Here is a 21578-nt window from a genome sequence, read left to right on the forward strand (position 1 = left end):
CAGCATCTCTAACCTCCCCACCCTCACTCCCCACTCCCCACCCCCCACCCCGAGTAAACGCAATGACACATTCTCCCAAATGCCAGCGAGCTGGCTTCGAAGCAAGTGATGGTGTTTTTCCTGCTGCCCTTTGTCTGGGCTGACCGCCCCCCTTGCCTATTGTCCCGCCGCCTGTCCCATTTCCAAACACCGAGGCTAAGCGAGGCGCCCGGGCTGGGGCAGGTGACTAACCGGCTCACAATGCCCCTCCCCCGGTGGGGGGGCGGGTAGAGGGCACCACAGGCCCACTGCCCAGTGCGGAGGGAAGAAGAGGGCACTTGGCAGAGGGTTCTTCCCTCCAGTTCACAGGGTTCTGCATTCTTCCTGCCCCTGGCCAGGAGAGTGCTTATGGGTGGGGGACTCGTAATTCATTAATCAGCACGAGGCACCAGACCAGTTTCAACACCAGAGGTTTCAGGGGTGACTCAGCGAGACCGCTTGGGTGCAAGGCGATGGAGAGACCCAGAGTCCCCACTTGTGAAATGCTTTCCCATGAAGACTCTGCTTTCTCCTGCCTTTGGAGTTGGGGCTGTGGGCTTTCTGGGTGGTGGGGTAGGGGTGGCTGGGCTGTGAAGTGCCCTCTGTCCGTCCTTCCCTCGAGACTGGACAGGGACTCGCCAGGCGAGATCCCTAGGAGACCCATAAGCCCAGACCCTCCCTGGAGGGTCTCCCTCTCTCCCTGCACAGATGACTGCCAAGGAGAGTGCAGAGGAAACGCTCTCATCTGGGGGCGTGCAGACATCCCCACTCCACTTTTCTTTGGTCATTTGGTCTCCAAGGCTTGAATGCTCTAGAGGGCCAGACCACCAATTAAATCACTTGGTAATAAGTTGCTTTTGTTGTAGTCTATTTGCCGCCCCAAGGAGGGAAAGGTGGTGGTGGGCCAGACCTGCACAGTGACTCCTCTCAAGAACGGCATCAGAGCCTGTGCCCACCACGCCCGCCCTGGTGCCCCCAGAGAAAGAAGGGTACCCTGCCGGCCCTGCTCTCGCCCCTCGAGGCTGCGGGTCAGAGAAGGAGGCACGGTCCTGCCCAGAGCCGGGTTCCCAGGGCAGCTCTTCACTTTCCTGCACTTCCAGAACTGAGGTGGGGGGGTGGGGGGGTGGGGAAGAAGTTTGTTTTCAATTACCTCACTGGAGTGGGACAGACTTTGTTGTTGGGTTTTTTTTTCCCCCTTTCTTTTTTTTCCCTAAACGAGGAGAAAAAGAGCTGGGAAAGGGGACCTGGCCTGCGGTGGGGGGCAGGGGCTTTTCTTGGGAGTCAGGAACAGCTCTGATGAAACCTGCCTTGGGGGGGCCCTTGGAGAAGTGCTTAGGGGGGCCTCCCCCCGCCCCTCCCCCAGCCAGAATGCTGAAGTTTCAATGACATTCTTGGCGGGCGAGCCCGAGGATCTTTTGATGCCCATGCCAAGGTCAAGGAGGCAGATGCCCAGTGGGTGACAGGCACTGAGACTGGCCAGGAGGTCTCCTAGCAGCTACTCTTTTGGAGGGAGGGGACAGGGGAGGGGGAGAGGGGAGCCGCTCAAGCCCTTCTCCCGGGGTTTGCAGCCTGCTCCTTGCAGAAAGTGTCTGCACAGACAATGTGGTTTGGATTTGGCTGAGCCCCTCAGCACCTTATAAAGCACCTTGCTGAGTCAGGGAGAAAGCAGCCCCAACACGGGAGAGAAGGAGGGGGCCAGGAGAGAAAGGGGAAGGAGGGAGAGGGGAGCTAAGGAGGGGGGCGCTGAGGGAAGAGGAGGGAGAAGAGAGAAGGGACAGGGCAGGAAAGAGGAGACACAAAGAGACAAATCGGTAGGTGGGAGCGGGAAGGAGGGGGAGGCCGACTGAAGGAGGAAGAGGAACCCGGTTTAGTGGAAGGGGAGGGACGCGTCCATGCCCCCCACCCCCACCCCGGCAAATGTTCACCTTGGGAGTCTAGAAATCATTGGTTTGCAGGAACTGAGGGTTGCAATTCTGGAATGGGGACCCAGGCCAGCTGGTGCAGGGACAAGTGGCTTTCCACATAGCCCCCCCAACCCCCCGCCCGGAGCTGGACACCCCGACCCCATGAGCTGGGGAAGCCCTGTTTTCCCTCTGCCTCTTGTCTGGACTTGCAGCCGTGCCCTCTCCCCTCACCTGGGGGGCGGGGGTGGGGGGGCAAGCCGCTCCCCTCCCCATCTTCCCCACTGCCCAAGGGAAAATCATCTCCATCTCCAAGCTGCCAGTGCCCCTCTGCCATGTCTGGGCAAAGGCAGCATGCCGGCGACGAGCTGCCAGTTGGGCCGGGGTGGGGGCTGGAATAAAGACAGTGGCTTTATTCTGCCAAATCCCCAAGGGGGTGGGCTGGTGGGGGTGGGGGTGGGGAAGGAAGAAGGGAGGGGTGGAGAATGGAGAGCCCCTGCAGGGTTTCTGTGGGGTGGCCTAGGCACAGGTGGCTGCCCTCTGATTTCCAGGTGGAGACCTTGGGGGAAGTTCCTGCTCCCCCGTGGCTCTCAGACAGGGAGGTTTGCCAGGGGCCCTTCCAGCTCTCACTGTCTGAGATTCCTGGTGGGGGCAGGGCAGAGGTGAGATGGGATGCAGAGGGTGGGGGCAGATCCATCTGTCCCACAAGGGCTCCTACAGGCATTTCCTGAGCCCCAGCGGGGTGCCAGGTCTTGTAAAGGACAGGAAAACCCACCTCTGCCTTCAAGAATTTCAGAGTCTGGTGACAAAGGACACTCATTAAACTGAGATCTGAGAGAAGGCCCCTCTGGGAGGAGGCGGAGCTTTTGGGTGGATGTGTGGCTGGATGGCAGCAGGGGTGGCTACAACCACTGGCTGAAGCCCTGAGGTCCCATGGGCCGCCTGACGCAGCGCGAGCGGGTGGAGCGGGTGGAGGGCAGGACGGGGAGTCAGGATGCTGGGCTTCCAGCTGGCTGGCGTGGCCTTGGGACAAGCCCGTCATCTCTCCGGGGAATGGGATATGACCACCTCCCCAGGGCATGGTGGGAGTATCCGTGAGCTGATGAGGAGGATGTTGTTCTGATACCCTGTCTGGCCTTCTTCCAGACTTCACTCCTTACCATCCGCAGGGGTTAGCCAGTCAGTCCTCAAAGGGTGTGTCTGGGTAGGGGGCAGGGCTGGCACCCAGAGATGACTGAGCTGCCCTCCAAGGGGGTGGGGGTGAGTCAGTCTTGACTCAGGGATGGGCTAGGGTTCCTCCCCTCCCTCCTGCCTCCCCACCTCCCCCCATAACTGGCACCCCCAGGGAAGGCTGTCTATATGCCCGAAAGACACCGTGTCCCACACAGCTGCAGAGTTGACACTGAAGGCCCCGTGGCCGCCAGGGTGTCCGGGGAAGGCTCTGGTCAGTGCCCTCTTGGTGGCTGAACAGGGGTGCAATACTGGAGAAGCCATGGAAGTGAGTGAGGACATCCATCCATCCATTCATTCATCTATTTGTTCACCAAACCTTCATGAGTTCCTGCTCCATGCCAGGCGCCAGGGACACAGAGCCCGAAGAGGACAGGAACCCTAAGAGGCCCTGGGGTCAGGGGGTGGAGGCCCTGCCCCAGAGACTGCCAGCCTGCTGCCATGCCTGGTGTTTCTCAGTGACGTGCTACTCTTTTGCACCTCTTGGGCTTAACTCATGACAAGTGTTAAGACACACTGAGCTCTCGCCACGAGTCAGGTCCTGTGCTAAGGCTTACGTGAATGATTTCACTCCATTCTTACAATAACCCTAGATAATAAGAACTGGTGTTTCCCCATGTGATACACGAGGGGACTGAGGCTTGGTAAGATGAAGTCACTTGGCTGAGGTCATGCCAGGAGGTAGAACCAGGGCTGGATCTGAGGGCCACTGGCCTTGAGCACGGCTCCTTCTTCACCATACCCACTATGCAGGGACCCTTGAGAAGAGAAGAGGTTGGATGCAGAGACAACAGCATGTGCTGAGCACCGCCTGGCTCAGTCAGTTCAGTTCAGTCCAGTCGCTCCGTCGTGTCCAACTCTTTGTGACCCCATGGACTGCAGCACGCCAGGCCTCCCTGTCCATCATCAACTTCTGGAGCTTGTGCAAACTCATGTCCGTCGAGTCAGTGGCTCGGAGGCATCCAACCTGGGGCGCCCTGGTCTCTTCAGGACACTAGCACACCCTCTGGGACAGAGAGTCCCCATGTGCCTGGAGCAGGAGGCCTGGGCTCTTCTGCCCACAGCCCCCACCCACGACTGATGGGCCAGGCACCCCATGTGGGCCTCCTGGGTCGGTGAGAGGCGCCAGCCGGGAGCACTTGCGTCCCTTCAGTAGATTCCATGAGCAGAGCATGGAGTTAGAACCACGGAATGAGCACTGAGCTGGGAGTCAGATAATGGTCTGCCCACAGAACCAGGACAAGGGCTTCCCTGTGCCTCCTGAGGGCCTGACTCTGTGGTCTGTAACATCCAAGGAGGGGCGCCCCCTCAGGGCGCAGGGGCCACAGAGGGCAGGAGGGGGAGGAAAGGCAGCGTGTACTTCCCCTTTTCCTCCAAGGGCAGGAGCCCAGACGGCCTAAGCTGGCTGTGATGCCAGCAGAAACCCCAGGACCAAAAGCCTGCTCCTAGCTTAGGAATGGCCCTGCCCTGCCCCGTATCCCCCACCCGTGCCTGGACCAGCTTTGCTCCCAGCCCCCTGCCTCCTACCAGCGGAGAGGAACCCTGCTGCTTCCTGCCTCTGCCCTGCCCTATAGGGCAGGGGGGGTGGGGGGGGTGGGGGGAGTGGAGCTCGCTCCCCGCCCCCACCCCATCTGCAAGGATGTCAGGGTGATGGATGTGTGAGGAGGGCAGGGCAGAAGGGACACCCCCAGGTGCTCCCCTCCGTCCGTCTGCCAGGAGCTTTCCCTGCCATTCTCCCGGATGTTCCGCTGCCCTGGCCAGCCCATGCCGCGGGCTCTGTGACTCTGTCTCCCCTGGCAGAGGAGTGGGGTTACCTCTCGCTGGGCTGGAAGATCCTTATCCTGCCCTGCTGAGTCACTGCCGGTCCCCTCCCTCCCACCAGCCTTCTTCCTTCAGTCTTTCTCCAGACTGTCTGGGTTGCACAGGGGCCCCTGGAGGGGTCAGAGGACAGCCGGCAGCTGCTACCTCCTTGGGGCCATCCCAGCACTGCTGGGAGCTGCCTTCACCAGCTGCATGACCTTGGGCGAGTCACTCGACCCCTCCACACTCTGTCTTCTCTTGCATAAAACAGGGTGATGGTAATGGTATCCTCCTCAGAATAAGGGATAATTGACTGGGCACGGAAACCCACTCCAGTATTCTTTCCTGGAGAATCCCATGGAACCTGGCAGGCTACAGTCCATGGGGTCGCACATCAGAAGCAACTTAGCACCCATGCAGTACTTAATACAAGTCAAACCTCTGGCACTTAACGTGCGACAATGTTACATATTATTATTTTCTTGCTCTGTCCTCCCGTCTCTGGTCATGGCACTGCCCTGACCACTGACCCCTGACCCCTGCAAGCCCCATGTTAATCTGCCTGCACCTTCTGTTCTTTCCCTTTGGCCTTCTTCCTGAGCCCTGTCCCCAGCACCCCTGCTCTGACACCCCACACCAGGCACAGACACGGAACCCTGGAAAGTTATAGAGCTGGGCTGCTGCTCAACTTTCCTCCAGCAGGTCCTGAGCATCAGCCTCGGCCTCCCACATGGCCTCCTCGTAGGCAGTCAGCGTGTTGGAAGATGGACACAGGCACAGTGAGCTCGGAGGTGAGGAGGGGAGCCACCCGCCCCTCCCCCAGCCATCCTGGGTGCAAGCCCCCTTCTGTCTGTGAGGGGCTCCCCGTTCCCTGGCCCCAACAGACACCTTTCCGGGGCCCACCTCATGGTCCCCGTCAGAGCCCCCCGAACACGTCCGCTTCAGCTGCTGACCGCTGCGAAACTTGTTCAGTGAAACCGGGGCTCAAGAGCTCGGACAGGTGCGAGAAGGGCTGTGGTGCCCAGAAGGCAGGGGGCAGAGGTCAGGAAGATGTCAAGGGAAACTGTGAGGGTGGCTGGGGAAAGCCAAGTAGTTGGGGAACCGCACTTGGCCTGGAAGGGGCTCCCGGGCCAGGAGGAGCTTGCGCTCGGGTCTTTGGGGCCCAGTCACCCCCAAAGCTGTCTGAAGCACCTCCTATATGTGCCTGCAGGACAGCGTGGTCCTATGGAGACCTGCACCCTGCCTGCCAGGGGCTGGGGTCTGCGGGGACAGAGGGATGATGGCTGCAGAGCCACCCTGCTCTTAATGAGTGGTCTCCTCCCTGCCCTGCCCTAAGCTCTCTGAAGTCTCTCCTCTCCCCTGCTCTGTAGTAAGCCCACCTCGGCCAGGGAAGATGGCTCTTGGAGCCCTCTCCCTTGGGTGCTTAGCGCAGTGTTGGACACCGACCTGGGACCCTTGGGTGCCCACTTGCCCTCCCCAGGGCAGCCTGGTCTCTAAGCTGGAAGCAGGAACTGGACACGGTGTCTGTCTCCCTCTGCTGGTCCCTGAGGGCACAGCCGGGCCGGGCCACTTTCCCAGAGTTGGCAGTGCCCACGGCTCCCCAGACAGCCGACGGCAAGCATTGGGGACACTGAGGCAAGGGCCTGGGAGTCAGACTGGGCTCCAGGCTGTAGGAATATGGACGCTGCCTCCCGGGTCCCTGTGGCCTGAAGCCTGCCTCCTACAAGGGCCCTGGGGTGGTCTTAGGGAGGCCAGGTCGTCTCCCTGATGTCTTCTCCACGGGCCAGCAGGCCCCACACAGCTTCCTTCCCTTCTAACCCATGAATGGAGCTGTCATCCACAGATTTATCTAAACCTTTTGTGAAGCTATTTCTATTTCCAGCCGAGAGCACATCTTGGGGTAATGAGTTCCATCGAGTCCTCCCCTGCTGGGGGAAACACGCTGCCTTTGATTTGTCCTGAACTTACCTCACTTGCGCTCCGAGGGGGCCCTGTAACTCCAGCATGCCAGGTTCTGCTGAACAAGCCTGAGCTTTCCCCTTCCCATCTGCGGCCTTAAAAAATTCCATCTCATCTCCCATTCACCTCCAGCCCTGCAGACAGAAGGGACCTGGTGTGTCAGCTGTGCTCGGAGCCTGGCAGTGCCAGCCCCCAGCAGCTGGCCAAGATGGCGAGGGGTCATCTTCTTCCCACAGTGGGGCAGAGGGCGCTCTGAGGGCCCAGGATCGAGCGGGCACACGGCCACCACCCTGTGCCTTTTCCCGGGGCTGGCTGACTCCTGCCCCTACCCGAGCTCTTCCTCTGAGCCTTCTCCAGTTCCTGGCCTCCAGACTTTTCCTCTGTAAAGTTACTGTGGGGAGCGGTCCCTCCCCGTTCCTAGTGTGGATTCACCCTGGCCCCATCTGTGTTGATGATTTATTCTGTCCCTGGTCCCAACCCCAGAACACCGTGAGGGGCCACTCCAAAGGCAGAGAAGCCAGGACACAGTAACCAGAGTAACAGCAGCACTGACCGCGCGAATGAAGGGCTTTATGGACATTGAGAAGGTTAATCTTCGCAGCCCTCTAAGATAGGGACTGTTAGCTGTTCCTCCCCAATTTACAGATGAGAAAACTGAGGTTCAGAGAATATAAAAGCAAAGCGTTCATTTGCACAGAACCTGAAAGTGATGAGGCCAGGATTCAGACTCAGGCACACAAGGGCCTAGAACCCCATGGTCCACCTCAACAGACAACGTGGCTTCAAGTCTTGTGAACTTTCAGAATCCGACACTCTTCGGTCATCCGACCCACGTTTATTAAACCACTGCTATGTGCCAAGCTTGTTCTGGTTGCTGGGAGAAATGCCAGGGAACAAAAAAGGCCCAGGCTGGGCTTGCCTCCAAGGGCTGGAGGCACCCAGTGTGCCACAAACCCATCGCATGTGGCCAAGTAGAGCCCCACCAGCTCAGCTCAGAACTCCCTCACACACTGGGAAACCCCAGCGTCACCACGCACAGCCCATTCCCCGTGTGTGCACACCCCATTTCCTGTGTGTGCACAGCCCAGTCTCAGCAACGTCAGGCCCTCTGGAAGGGATTTTTGTCCGGGGCTGTCTTTCCCACAGCTAGAAAAGTGTGTCTAACATGTTTGTTTGTTTGTTTGTTTTTTAGTGTGTATTCAGATTGACCCTCTTAGAAATGTCCGTTTTAAAAATTATTTATTGACGGCTGCACTGGGTCTTCCTTGCTGTTCCAGGGCTTTCTCTAGTTTCGATGTGTGGCAGCTACTCTTGGTTGTGTTCGGGCTTCTCATTCTGGTGGCTTCCCTTGTGGAGCGTGGGCTCCAGGGCCAGCAGGCTCCAGGAGTTGTGAGGCAAGGGTTTAGCTGCCCCTCGACAATGTGGGATCTTCCTAGACCAGGGATCGAACCCATGTCCCTTGCATCAGCAGGCGGATTCTCATCCACCATACCACCATGGGAAGTCCTAACGTGTGTTAGATGAATGAATTACTGAGCTCTGAGGAGTCTGTGATTTCAAACCTAACACGTTGGGTGAGAAGTGGCAGTTGAAATTTCCAGACAGATTATTATTTTAAAAGTTTGAAATGGTAACCACCTTCCTCCATTTCATATCTGCCTGAGACAGTCACACACACACACAACCACACAAACTCCCACATAATCACATACTGTGTACTTGCAGGAGGCCATCTCTAATGTGGGGTATGGTTAAGACTGTAAGAATGTAGGATTTTAAAAGCTCTTGAGACAGCATTTCATTCAACCCACTCACTTTGTCAAGGAGGAAACAGACCCAGAGAAGGGCCTTGACTTGCCTGAGGCCATCTGTGAGCAGGGCTGGAGTCCCCTGTGCCTCCTCCCTTTTGGACCTGGAAGGCCTTCTTGGCTACACCAACTGCCATCCTGGAGAGGCTGCCTGACCTCCGATGGGAGAGCTCCCTTCCAGCCCCACAGCCTGGGGGAGCAGGCCGGCCAGTTCCAGCTCTTCCCCAGAGCGGGGGTGGCTAGAACAGGGGCTCTGGGCAGTCAGAGGGCCCTCTGTGATCTCAGCACATCAAGTTGGGAAGAGGCATCTCATGCCACCAACCACATTGTACAGTCGCAGACACGGGAGGGACTCACCCGAAGTCACAGTGGAGTCAGTGCTGAGGACAGACCAGAGACCCAGGACTCCCAATTCCCAGCTCTGAGCTCCTTTCTGGTGTCTGAGCCCTTCAGAAGGGCCAAGACCTTCCTGGCTTTGGCAGGGGTGTGTGCCTGCACGCACACACACACACAGCTTAGGAAAGACTCATCAGAAGTCCAAAAGCATTTCTGTCTCCTCCCTCCGAACAGTCAAAGCTATGGTTTTTCCATTAGTCACGTATGGATGTGAGAGTTGGACCATAAGGAAGACTGAGAACTGAAGAACTGATGCTTTTGAACTGTGGAGGTGGAGAAGACTCTTGAGAGTCCATTGGACAGCAAAGAGATCCAACCAGTTAATCCTAAAGGAAATCAACCCTGAATATTCATCAGAACGACTGATGCTAAAGCTGAAGCTCCAAAACTTTGGCCACCTGATGTGAAGTCAACTCATTTGAAAAGATCCTGATGCTGGGAAAGATTGAAGGCAAAAGGAGAAAGGGGTAACAGAGGATGAGATAGCTGGATGGCATCACTGACTCAATGTACATGAGTTTGAGCAAACTCCAGGAGATGGTGAAGGACAGGGAAGACTGGCGTGCTGCAGTCCAAATGAGCAACTAGACAACTTCCTCCCCCCAGAGCCTTGCTCCAAAGCCTGGAGGCTACAGGACCCTATAGCCCCGTAAGAGGCAGGAGCAGAGACCCGGCTTTTCGATGAGTCACAGCTCTCCTCCCTGCCTTCCAGGGAGTGTTGGATCTATCTCCTGTTCCAACTGGGCTGCTCAGGCAATGGCTGGGGGAGCAGTGGAGAAGCCATGAAGGCTCAGCTGATTCTCACTGGAATAATAAGAGACAGGGTGAGATCCAGGGAGGAGGAGCAAAGTAAGGAGGAGAATAACGAATGCTAGGTTCTTTGTGGGCAGGGTGTGGACTGGACAGAATGTGGGTGACAGCTATCATCCACGGAAGGGTAGGACTGTGGGCAAGGCTTGGAAATTTTCTTTAATCACAGCACTGTGCTAAGAGGCAACCAGAGTCAATTCAGTTTCACTTGGATCACACACCTATTCACTGAAGGACTTACTGATCACCTGCTGAGGGCCGGGCCCTGTGGGAGGTATGGTGACGCAGTAACAAACACAACAAACTCAGTCCTGGCCTCACAGGGTTGACATACTAGAGGCAGTACAGAAGTAGACACGTGTGAAATGACGTTGAGTTGTGCTAAGTGCTGTAGATGACTTGGAGCAAGGGATTAGCTTGGGGGAGGGGGCCTGGAGTGGGGAGGCAGAGAAGGCCTATTTGAGGATGGGCACCTGAAGCTGAGCCCTAGGAAAAGAAGGTACCTGCATGTGAGAAGGGGGGAAGACCAGCTATCTCATCCTCATTCCAAGTGGTGGGAATAACTTATGTGGAGAGCCCAAGGTGGAGAAGGATGTGGTTGCTTCAGGAAGTGGATGGGGCCAGCGCAGCTGCAGAGGGAGGCCAGAGACAGGTGAAGAGATGGGCAGAGCCAGCTCCTTCCTGCAGGTTTGGGGTAAAGGGTTTAGTTTTTGGTGGCTTATTTATTTTGGCCATGGTTCATTCCATAACCAGGGGTTGAACTTGCACCCTTGGCAGTGAAAGCGAAGTCCTTACCAGTGGAGCCTAAGGGAATTCCCAAGGGGTTTAGATTTGATGGCAAGCGCAGTAGTTGGAAACCACTGCAGGATCTAAACCTGGGAAAGGCGTGACATGATTGACATCTTAGGAAGCTCACTTAGGTGCTGTATGGAGAGTGGAGTGGAGGGGCAGGGAACCACTCAGAGTGCTCCCATCATCATTCAAGTGAGAGATGATGGTGGCCTGAGCCAGAATGATGGCTGTGGGCATAGGAGAGGAGGACCAAGTTGCCATCTGTTTGGGAGGCAGAGCGCTCAAGACTTGCTGAAGGATTGTAGTATGTAAGAGGTGGGTCAGAATGGAGTCAAGGATGAGTCCCAGTTTACTGACCTAAATGCCTGGGTAGAAGGAGTACCATTTACACTGAACCCCTTAAAAGGCAAGAATACCCCAGTAATCCAGGGAAACCTGATAAGGGAGGAAAACTGAGGGTAAGGAAAGGAAGTGGGGGGAAAAAAAATAAAATAAAATAAAAAAATAAAAAATAAAAAAAAAAGGAAGTAGGGTCCAGAATTGCAGGCCAGGAGCAGGAAGGCAAGGGTCCCACAAACGTGGCTTCCTCACTGGCAACAGTGCCAGAGGAGCAAGGCCCTAAAGGAACGCAGGGGTGCCCAAGGGTCCCTCAAAGCACACCGGGTGCTGCAGGAAACCAGAGGCCAGGAGCCCCTCCATGACTTGCCTTCCTCTTCACACACCTGAGGACCAAGGCTGAGGACGAGGGGAAGACCTGCCCGGCTGACTGCTGTGTCCACCCTTTGCAACCCCATGGACGGTAGCCCGCCAGACTCCTCAGTCCATGGGATTTTCTGGGCAAGAACACTGCAGTGGGTTGCCATTTCCTCTTCCAGGGGATCTTCCCGACCTAGGGATTGACTAAGCCCCTCTTTTGGCACCCTCCCTTGTTCTTTTTCAAACGGCCAGAGACGCAGGAGTCTATCCTCATAAAATGTTTCCAGTGCTTTCCATCAGTGACCCTCATCATTCAGCAGCCCCCATCCCTCCTCTCACAAACCCACTTCCCTCCCAACGGAGGGAAAAGCCCCACGCGCTGCTGAGTCTTGACTCTCGCCTTCTCCTGTCGGCCAAATCCTTCTACCCCTTTTCGTCCGGAGAAGCTTCTGTTCTTTGGGATCAAAGAAGGATCGTCGAAGCTACGGCAAGCAGTCACTTCCCACCCCGGGATCCTGTAGCAAGGTGCGTTACTATCTTTTCAGAGCTGGCAGTTGCTGCTTCTATCCGCGTCCCCGGCCCGCCCGGACGGAGTGAGACGGTCTTGCATCGACCCCGTACGCACCCCCCGGCGCCCGACAGACGTCCAGGAAATCCGTACTAAATGAGTGACCTGGGCCAGGCCCGCCCGCACATCTCCGGATTCCGAGCCCACTGTTGGCTCCTCGACACCCTCTGGGCGCCTCGCGTTCGGGCGCGCGGCCGCGATGGGGCCGGCTGCCAGCCGGGCTTCCCGGGGGCGCTCGAGGGCCGAGGGTGGGCCTGGACCGTACGGAGAAACCCGGCGCTCCCGGGTCACGTGACAGGGCCCGCCCCGGGCGCAGCCTCTGTCACGTGACGGCGCAGCCGGCTAGCGTCTTTTTCCAGAGACGGAGCTGCCGGCCTGTGGCCCAATCAGGAGGCGGGGGCGGGGCTGCCGGGGGCGGTGCGCGGGAAGGAACCCCAACCTCCGGGAGCCGCGGGAGAGATCCGGAGGGCATTGTTGAGCTGGGGTCCGGCCCGGGACCCGCCGCCCGCCCCATCCCGGTCACTGGGGGCAGCATGAAGTGTCTTGTCACGGGCAGCAACGTGAAGGGTGAGTCGGGGTCGGCCGGGGGCTGGAACCACGTGGGATGGCCCGAGGCGCCCGCAAACCGCTGTCTCTCTCCTCCTCCCCGCAGTGCTCGGCAAGGCCGTCCACTCCCTGTCCCGCATCGGGGACGAACTCTACCTGGAGCCCCTGGAAGACGGGGTGAGGAGACCGGGTATGGGGGAGTGGCATGAAAGTCCCAACAGGGAGCCCTGATCGGGGCTCGAGTCTCTCCCCCATCAGGCAGGGTGCCCGGTAGGCACGTTTGCTGAGTTTAACAGGGGCCTCCCCTGTTGCTAGGGTGTCCCTTTGGGCCCTGTCATCTTCCCAGGCCAGTGTCTGAGTCGAGAGCCCTTGCCCTCCCTAAAGTGCCCGGTGGTGGATGGGGGTGATTAGGTAAAAGGCGTGGGTGCTGAAGGCTGGGTCGCGCTCTTGCTGTGGAAACGGCGGCGTTGAGGTCCACTGGGGACTCGTGGAAGGCTTCATGGAGGACATCCTTGATGACTGAAAGGAAAGGGTGGGCTTCTGCAGGTGATGGTAGAACAGAAGCCATTGGGGCAAGTGCCTGGGTAAAAGCTGGCTTGAGGGCTGGGCCCAGCACTGCTGGTGACCACATCTTTCTCCCCACTTTTCCTGGCCCCAGCTCTCCCTCCGGACCGTGAACTCCTCCCGCTCGGCCTACGCCTGCTTCCTCTTTGCCCCCCTCTTCTTCCAGCAGTACCAGGCGGCCACCCCTGGGCAGGACCAGCTGCGCTGTAAGATCCTGATGAAGGTGAGGTGGGTCCCTCAGCAGTGGCAGGGCACTCCCCCCAGGAAACCCTCCTGGCAGTGCAGTTTGCTCTGGGGCACACAGCAGGTGCCTGTAGGAGGAGAGATGTATACTGGAGCAATCCGGTGCAGAACGCAGAGCCTGGCCGAGTAGAGACATCCATGGGGGTAACGGGTTATATGGAGAGGGTAGCTGAATCTGCCAGGGACCTGCAGGGAGTAAATGACTCTCAGGTTGGTCCCTGAAAGATAAGCAGGTCTTTTGAAGGCATTCCAGACCAGGGTAAGGGCACGAATGAAGGCCTGGAAGCGTGCAGATATCTGCATGTGTGAGGGGTCCTTTCCTGGTGTGACAGTGCTGAGCCCATGATGGGCCAGAGCCCAAGGGGACTGGACGTGAGAGCCGGTTGGCGGAGGCGCAGTGCTGAGGGATGTGTTTCCCTCGCCTAGTCCTTCCTGTCTGTCTTCCGCTCGCTGGCAATGCTGGAGAAGACTGTGGAGAAGTGCTGCATTTCCCTGAATGACAGGAGCAGCCGCCTGGTAGTTCAGCTGCACTGCAAATATGGTGAGTGAGCAGCTGGCTGACCCAGGGGTCCTTGCGGTGTGGGATTAGAGGTTGGCGAGCCCACTGAGACCGTGTCTGCCCATCCAGGGGTGAGGAAGACTCACAACCTGTCCTTCCAGGACTGCGAGTCCCTGCAGGCCGTCTTCGACCCAGCCTTGTGTCCCCATGTGCTCCGTGCCCCAGCCAGGTGAGCAGCCCCTGGTTGCACGCTGAGCCCTAGGTTTTTCTCTTCCTTCTTTCGGCCTCAGGAGTCAGTTTAAGGAGGCACCTCCTCCGTTTTTCCTGCAGGGTATCTGTGAACCTCAAAGCGTTCATCCAACCCGGTTTGCTTAAGGGCAGAGGCTGGAGTGAGGAGGGGCCAGATGTTCCCTTGTTCCATGTTCCTCTCTGTCTCCCGAGTCTGTATTCTCCACCTCAAAGTCTGACTTGGCTTTCTGACCACTCAGCCCCACTCTGACTCCTCTTTCAAAGAACAGGTCTCCGGCTTGCCCTCACGTCTCCTCTGGCCTTTGAAGGTCCGTTAATTTTTGTGGCTCCGGGACTTGTAACCTTTCTCTGATCTGGTCATCCTTCTGGGATAAGTTCCGTTCAAGGGCAGCCTCTCTTCCTACCCGGCTGGGTTCTAGCCCTGAGGGGTCCTCAGGCCACGGCTGGACAGGGAGGTCACGGTCCTGGAGGGCTGCCTGAATAATCAGCTATAGGAGAGGAGCCGTTCTGGGTAGTCACAGGGGCCGTGCGGGGCCTGGGAGATGGGGAGCCTAGCAGACGCCAAGGTCCCTGGAGAAGACCAGAGAGGAGTGGGTCCCCTCCCACCTGCCCACGTGCAGGGTGTGCCTTGCACTCAAGTAACCCAAGGTCTCACGTTTCTTTGCTTTTGGTAGCCGCAGGACCTGGTAACTTGAAGGTCCCTTTGAGCCCTGACTTTGTTTTTCTGAGTTCTGTTGAAATAGCACTGCCCAGGATCCCTTTGGGTAGAGAAAGAGCATCAATTCGTGGTCTGGGTTTTGAGAATTTTTCTTTCTTTTAAAATGAGTGATTGTTTCTGTTTGTCTTATGGACAATTTCAAATTCATATAAAAGCAGATAACCAGCTTCTGTCCTAGTTGTTTTGAGGCAAATTCCAGATGTTATTTCACCTGAAACTATTGACTAGCCTGTCTCTACTAGACAGGGACCTGAGGACTCTTTGTAAGGCGGTGTTTATGTGGACAGCGTGGGTCTGGTCTCCCAACCCTGGATGGGCAGGAGCCACCTGCCTGGTTCAGTTCAGCACAAACCGCCTGAACTCCCTGCTGCGTTCTGTGAGCCTGTTCTTGTCTGCCTCCATCTCGTGCAAGAGGACTACTCTCCCACAACATCCTGGGAACCTTGGATGAGGCAGCAACCGTGTCCTGCTGCCCCCGTGCTCCACCCTGGGGCCATGCGAGGCCTGGCCTGGTTCTCTTTGGATGCTGGGGTGCCTCGCTGTCCCGCCTCCGGTCCTCTGAGAGCAAAGCCACTGGGCGGGATCGAGCCTCGGGTGTGATGCTGTGCCCTCCTCACAGGGTCCTGGTGGAGGCTGTTCTGCCTTTCCCCCCGGCGCTGGCTGAAGTGACTCTGGGCATTGGCCATGGCCGCAGGGTCATCCTGCGTAGCTACCAAGAGGAGGAGGCAGGTGAGGGGACCAATGGGGCCTGGGGCAGAGAGCAGAGACGGGCTAGGGGGGTGCAGAGAGCAGAGACGGGCTGGTGGGGGCAGAGCCCGGCTTCCTCCTGTTGCTGTCCCCCCCAGACAGCGCCATCAAAGCCATGGTGACGGAGATGAGCATCGGAGAGGAGGATTTCCAGCAGTTGCAGGCCCAGGAAGGGGTGGCCATCACTTTCTGCCTCAAGGAATTCCGGGTGAGGTTCCTGCCGTGCACTCACTGCCCCGTCCACCTCTCCTCCCTGCCCAGCCTCCATGCTCTGCTTCTCCCTTGCCAGGGGCTCCTGAGCTTCGCAGAGTCAGCCAACTTGTCCCTCAGCATTCACTTCGATGCCCCGGGCAGGTAAGGCCAGCCTTGGGATAGGGAGGGGAAGGCTCTGGGGTGCCGGAAGCCAAAGGGCCTTGACTGCGTCTGGATCTGTCACCTGCCCAGGCCAGCCATCTTTGCCATCGAGGACTCTCTGCTGGACGGCCACTTTGTCCTAGCCACACTCTCAGAGTCGGACTCGCACCCCCAGACCCTGCATGCCCAAGAGGAGCTCCAGCGGCCAGAGCCTGGGCCTCAGGCTCACAGGTGAGAGCTGCGCCCGCCCACCCCCCTTCTCACTCTGTGTACCCAGGCTGCAGCCTGCCGCTTCCAGAGTCTGCAGCCCCCACCCTGTGCGCCTCCCATCCCCACTTCCTGTCGAGCCCCAGCCCCTACAGTCCTCACTGCTTCCAGCCCTGCAGGCTCAGCCTCACCAGTCAGCTGTACTCAGAGATCCCCCGACCCAGGGAAGTGTCCCCAAGGTCGGGCTGGCTTCCTTCTCTGGCTGAGGCGTCCTCCCAAGCCAAGGAGGGAAAAGGGCTGCCGGGAGGCAGGGGGCTGCCTGGGATGGGGGAAGCAGGTGGCTGCAAGGGCAGGTGGGTTGGGGAGGATGGGCCCAGCGTAGTTTAAGTGGAGGAAGTTGGCCTGGCCCTCTGCCCAGTATGTCCCTGGGCCCCAGTGCTCTCCAGTTCCTGTCCCCTGGGAAGGTGGGGGCTTGGGCCCCAGGTGGCCCAGCTCACTGGACTTGCCGCTCCCCTCCCGCAGTGAGCTGAAGTGGGCCCCCAGGATGCCTCCCTCAGGCCTCTACCTGAACTCTGATGAAAGGATTCTACGGTTGACCCCCTTCCGGAAGCGGCCACTTAAAACACCGCCCCCATCCTTTCCCCTCCCACCAAATCAGGAAATAATAAAACCAAGAGGTCACCAATGGTTACTAGGCTCCTGCAGGTTACTGGCTGAGCCCTCCAGGCGGGGCCCTAACTCTGTCCCCCGCCCCCTTCCCCACTGATACCGTCTCTGCCTGTAGCACGCCCCACCTAGACCTGGATGACTTTGCTGTCGACGACATGGACTCTTACATGATTGCCATGGAAACCACCACGGGCAGTGAGGGCTCCCGGGCACTGCCCTCCATCTCCCTTTCACCTGGCCTCCAGCGCCCCTGTAGCTCCAGCCCCCACTCAGAGGAGGAAGATGATGACATGGAGCCCAGCACAGTGCCTGGGACTCCCCCACCTAAGAAGGTAGGGGTGAGAGACAGAGGGGCTTCACTGGTGGCTCCAATGGAAAGAATCCGCCAGCCATGCAGGAGACCTGGGTTCAGTCCCTGGGTGGGGAAGATTCCCTGGAGGAGGGCATGGCAACCCACTTCAGGATTCTGGCCTGGAGAATCCCCATGGACAAAGAGAAGCCTGGTGGGCTAGTCCATGGGGTTGCAAAGTCAGATACCACCAAGCATGGAGGCAGAGGCTGGGGTGGGAGGCAGAGGGAGGGAGCAGCCTCCGAGCTCACCCGGCTTCCTCTGTTCTCTCGCCAGTTCCGCTCGCTGTTCTTTGGCTCCATCCTGGCCCCTGCACACTCTCCCCAGGGCCCCAGCCCTGTGCTGGCTGAAGACAGTGAGGGCGAAGGCTGAGCCGAGACTGGGCCCGATGAAGCCCCGCCCCACCCCTCTCCCAAAGCCAGCCAGGGCAGGTCTGCTCTCCTCCTTGGTGGGTGGTAGAGGTGCGCCCTGCTGGAGCCGAGCTGACTGGTCCTGCCACCTCCCCCAGGGCCTTGCCTGGCCTGGGTCTTGTTGTTTCCCTTCAACCCCCAATCATTTATTCAACCCTCAATCTATCATGTCTGTTCCCAGTCTCCGTGCTGAGCTGCCCTCTGCAGGGAGTTTCCTCATCTCTTAATCCAATTCTGTGGGCAGAACTAGAGGACTGCCTTCTCTAAGCCCACCACCCTAAGAAAGAAAGAAATCATTGTGGGGCTTCTGCCCCTGCTGATCCACCTTCTGCCAATCATGACCTGTCCCTCCCTCAAATCCTGAGCGCACCACTGGGATCCCCTGTGACTGGCACACTGTTTTGCTTGCTTTCCCCAAACTCTCTGGCTCTGGCTTGGAAATTCCAAGGGCTCCTGTGGACCTGGGCATGTGGCTGGGGTTTTCCTGGCTGGGGCCCCAAGCTCAGCAAGCCTCCCAAGTGGCTCTGGGCGGAAGGGTTGCCAGGCCCAGTGTTTGGGACAAGGGAGACAGAGGCTATGGCAAGAATCCAGCTTTGACCTTTATTCAAGAGACCAGATGGGTTGCCCCAGGATCCGGCTGCCAGCCCTGAGGCCAAGCAAGGCTGGAGATCCCCAATCTGGCCCTGCTTTGCCCTGAGCTGCAGCCTTAGCCCCAGGATCCTGCCTGCAGCCGCTGTAGGTACAAGCGGGAAGAGCCCTGGGAGACTGGATGCTGCTATTGGTTCATAAAAAAAAGAGAAAAATACACCAAGCCTCCGTGTTCCCCGTGATGGGTGGGCCTGGGGGCCAGCATGAGCCCCCTGTAGCCACTGTGATTTCTGTACAATCCACCATCTGGGCCAGAGGGCGGGCACATGGAGGCTATTTCTTGGCTTTGGCGGAGTTGCGGGGTGGGGTGATGGGCCGGCCTCCAGGGTTCAGGCCACTGAACTGCCCGTATTTCCCCTTGTTCTTGTCAGCGGGCTTGAGGATCTAGAAGAGAAAAACTGGTCAGGCTCAGGGGGCCGTGCCATAGGCCCCTCGGCCTGTCCGCCCCCAGCCCGACCCCCACCTGGAAGGAGCACATGAGCGTCTCGTCCACACTCATCATGGCACCTGCATTGTCAAACTCGCCGCAGTAGTTGGGGGCTGAAAAGAGTGTCACCAGCTGCCGCTTGGCAAAGAACTCATAGCCGTCTTCTACTACCTGGACGAGGGTGGAGGCGGTTAGTTCAGCAGGAGCTGGCTGCCAGCCCTGCTCTCACCCGGATGGGGGCTGCCAGCCCACCTGGTGTGCCCGGCAGATGAGGTCCAGGTCATGCTTGTGCAGGAACTTGGCCACCACCTCAGCTCCAAATGTAAAGGAGACGCCGCGGTCATTCTCACCCCAGCCCTGCACGTCCTTGTCAGGGTCAGACCACAGCAGGTCACAGAGCAGGCCCTGGTCAGGCACATCTGTGGGCCGCATGATACGCCGGATCTGCTCCATGGACTGTAGGTCTGGGGACAGCCCTGGAGAGCACAGGGGGCAGGTCACCTCCTCCTCCAGGCAGCCTTTGCCAATCAGCCTCCGCCCCCCACCTCTCCACCCTCTCCAGGATTCCTGGGAGCCTACACAGGCAGAACTCATCACCTTCTGCCTCTTCCAAGTCCCTGTCCCTTCAAGGAGCACAGAGCTCCCTGGAGAAAGTGTTAGTCGCTCAGTTGTGTCCAACTCTTTGAAACCCCATGGACTGTCCAGGCAAGAAAGCTGGAGCGGGTAGCCATTCCTTTCTTCAGGGGATCGTCCCAACCCAGGAATCAAACCTGGGTCTCCCGCATTGCAGGCAGATTCTTTACCACCTGAGCCACCAGGGAAGCCCTGGAGAAAGGGGACAAGCAAACTCCATGCAGGAAGGCGAGGCCACGACACAACAGCGGGTGCAGCCCGATGCTGCGGCACGGGGGGACTTCGTGGGAGAAGTACTGCCCATACCAGGATTCCAGGAAGAGCTGTTCCTGCTGACTGGGAGCACATCTTCCAGCTGACGCTTCTGTCCCAAGGTCCCAGGGGTGCTCACCCTGGGAGGCTCATCCTTCCCAAGCATTCACACGCCCAGAGCCGTGCTCACCTCCATGGCAACAGAAGATCTTCTCGTCCACGATGGCAGCGATGGGCAGGCAGTTGAAGCAATCAGTGAAGGTCTTCCACAGTTTGATGTTGTAGCGTCTCTTGCCTGTCCAGGGGGAAAGAGACAGCTCACCAGAGGGCCTCTCTGCTCCACCCTCAGCCTGGGTCTCCAGGCCTTCCAGGACACATTGTGTGTTGTTCAGACACAGCTAGGAGGAGAGAATGGAAGGCAAAAAAGAAAACCAAACCCCCGCCACCTACCCCTACTACCCCATTGCCTCCCAGACAGAATTCTAAAGCAGCCGAGTCCACAGGAACCCCAGAGTTCCACTTCTGGCATGACCTCAAGGTTGGTACCCACCCCCAGCACAAGAGCAGGGCCAGGTCGAGACAGGGTCTGGTTCATCTCGGCTTCTGTCTAACAGAGTCCAGTCCCAACAGGCATCCCAAGTGCTTAAGTTCCGGATGCGCTGGAGGGGAGTGTCGGCAGGTGAGGCCCTGCCTTAGAATCCTGGCAGCCCTTCAGTCAGCAGCCACTGGCCAGGTCCCTGAGTGCCAGGATCTGCTCTAGGAGGGCAGGGGAGGGTGGCATGGGCTGGTGCTACCTTCACGGCGCTCAGCTTAGCAGGTGTTTGTCAGACGCTGACACCCCAGCCACCAGGTCGACACGAGGGTTGCACTGAATGGCAAGGAGAGCCCTTCAGGACCAGGGCAGCCCCAGATGCTCTGCCCACTCACACTCATCATAGAAGCCGTAGATGCGGTTGATGCTGGCACACTCGTGGTTCCCACGGAGCAGGAAGAAGTTCTCTGGGTACTTGATCTTATAGGCCAGCAGCAGGCAGATGGTCTCCAAAGACTGCTTGCCCCTGTCCACGTAGTCCCCCAGGAACAAGTAGTTACTCTCTGGAGGGAAGCCACCGTACTCGAACAGCCGCAGAAGATCATAGTACTGGCCATGAATGTCACCTGTGACCCAGGGAACCAAGTCAGCACTAGGGCCAGCCTAAACGTGAACCTCCTCCCAAGGAGGAACTTGGGAGGAGTGGGGGGCAAGGCTGCTTTCAGGAGGCCACGGGGACCTGGGCTGGGGGCTCACCGCAGATCTTGAGGGGTGCCTCCAGCTCCAGAAGAATGGGCTGGCTCAGGAAAATCTCCCGGGATTTGAGGCACAGACCACGGATCTCGTTCTCCGTCAGCTGTACATTCTTTCCAGGCCTGGAGCCCTGCACTGGGGGCGGAAAGAGGCGTCAGGACCCTGGTTCCTCAGGCGAGAACAGGGTGAATGTCATCGGTGACCCCACAGGCACTTCTGGGTGGGGGCTCCTGGGCCTCCCGGCCCCGCCTTGTCCAGGGGCAGCTGTTGCTGCTGAGCCTCCTGGGACCCCCAACTGCCCTCAAGGCGCTCGCGAGGGGACTGCTGTGTGCAGAGGCCATCCAAAACCTCATAGCACAGGACCCCTTCCTGGGGGAGTAGGCTTCTCGGGTTTCTCCCTCAGCCAAGAGCCCAGGCCAATCCTTGCGCGCCGCCCCGCTCCGGTCCTGCTCTGGCAAGGGGAACAACCCCAGACCTCCCAGCGCGCCACGATTGGGGTGGGGTGGGGTGGGGTGGGGTTGGGGGACGATGTGGCCACGGGACCTCGCGGCCCGTCCCCGCCCAGTCGAAGCCGGCCCTGGGAGGGGCAGGTCCACCCGCGCGCCACTTCCGGGCCGTGCAGGGGACCAGGGCGCGGCGGGCGCCCACCTCCCTCGCCGCCCCGGCCAACCTTCCAGCAGGCGTCCGATTATAGAGTCCAGGTTGAGCTTCTCGCTGTCGGACATGGCGGCGCCGCCGCTCTGGCCCAGCACCTCCGGGCCCTGTCCTGGCTCCCGCCCTCCCGCGGCCTCCTTCCGGCC

At 58.7% G+C, this 21578-nt stretch overlaps 2 protein-coding genes across 6 annotated transcripts; one reads left to right on the top strand and one right to left on the bottom strand.

Moving 5' to 3' along the window:
* The first annotated feature begins 12414 nt into the window (after positions 1-12414).
* RAD9A (RAD9 checkpoint clamp component A) lies at positions 12415-18340 on the top strand. 5 transcript variants are annotated; one of them, NM_001435248.1, is made up of 11 exons: positions 12415-12545; positions 12631-12701; positions 13183-13311; positions 13758-13872; positions 13960-14059; positions 15417-15526; positions 15643-15752; positions 15834-15898; positions 15989-16129; positions 16890-17106; positions 17400-18340. In NM_001435248.1, exons 1-11 carry the CDS (start codon positions 12512-12514, stop codon positions 17493-17495), a joined length of 1188 nt encoding a protein of 395 aa, NP_001422177.1. In that variant the 5' UTR covers positions 12415-12511; the 3' UTR covers positions 17496-18340. The 5 variants fall into 5 exon arrangements, 4 of the variants coding, with proteins under 4 accessions (NP_001422177.1, XP_010819354.1, XP_059738759.1 ...); NR_198913.1 differs by having other exon boundaries at positions 15417-15752; XM_010821052.4 differs by having other exon boundaries at positions 15643-15898.
* PPP1CA (protein phosphatase 1 catalytic subunit alpha) lies at positions 18115-21546 on the bottom strand. Its single transcript, NM_001035316.2, has 7 exons — positions 21449-21546; positions 20782-20913; positions 20421-20651; positions 19684-19788; positions 18861-19084; positions 18645-18779; positions 18115-18565 (listed from the first exon to the last, which is right to left on the bottom strand). Exons 1-7 carry the CDS (start codon positions 21501-21503, stop codon positions 18455-18457), a joined length of 993 nt encoding a protein of 330 aa, NP_001030393.1. The 5' UTR covers positions 21504-21546; the 3' UTR covers positions 18115-18454.
* Positions 21547-21578: the final 32 nt, after the last annotated feature.

The sequence above is a fragment of the Bos taurus genome, chromosome 29, assembly GCF_002263795.3.
Source record: "Bos taurus isolate L1 Dominette 01449 registration number 42190680 breed Hereford chromosome 29, ARS-UCD2.0, whole genome shotgun sequence".
Taxonomy (NCBI): domain Eukaryota; kingdom Metazoa; phylum Chordata; class Mammalia; order Artiodactyla; family Bovidae; genus Bos; species Bos taurus.

Coding starts and splice junctions, on each gene's coding strand:
- RAD9A (XM_010821052.4), top strand. CDS start 12,512: ATGAAGTGTCTTGTCACGGGCAGCAACGTGAAGG. Junction 14,060..15,416: donor GTGCTCCGTGCCCCAGCCAG/GTGAGCAGCCCC, acceptor CCCTCCTCACAG/GGTCCTGGTGGAGGCTGTTC. Junction 16,130..16,889: donor CCTGGGCCTCAGGCTCACAG/GTGAGAGCTGCG, acceptor CTCTGCCTGTAG/CACGCCCCACCTAGACCTGG.
- PPP1CA (NM_001035316.2), bottom strand. CDS start 21,503: ATGTCCGACAGCGAGAAGCTCAACCTGGACTCTATAATCGGACGCCTG. Junction 20,652..20,781: donor GGCACCCCTCAAGATCTGCG/GTGAGCCCCCAG, acceptor CCTGGGTCACAG/GTGACATTCATGGCCAGTAC. Junction 18,780..18,860: donor TCATCTGCCGGGCACACCAG/GTGGGCTGGCAG, acceptor ACCCTCGTCCAG/GTAGTAGAAGACGGCTATGA.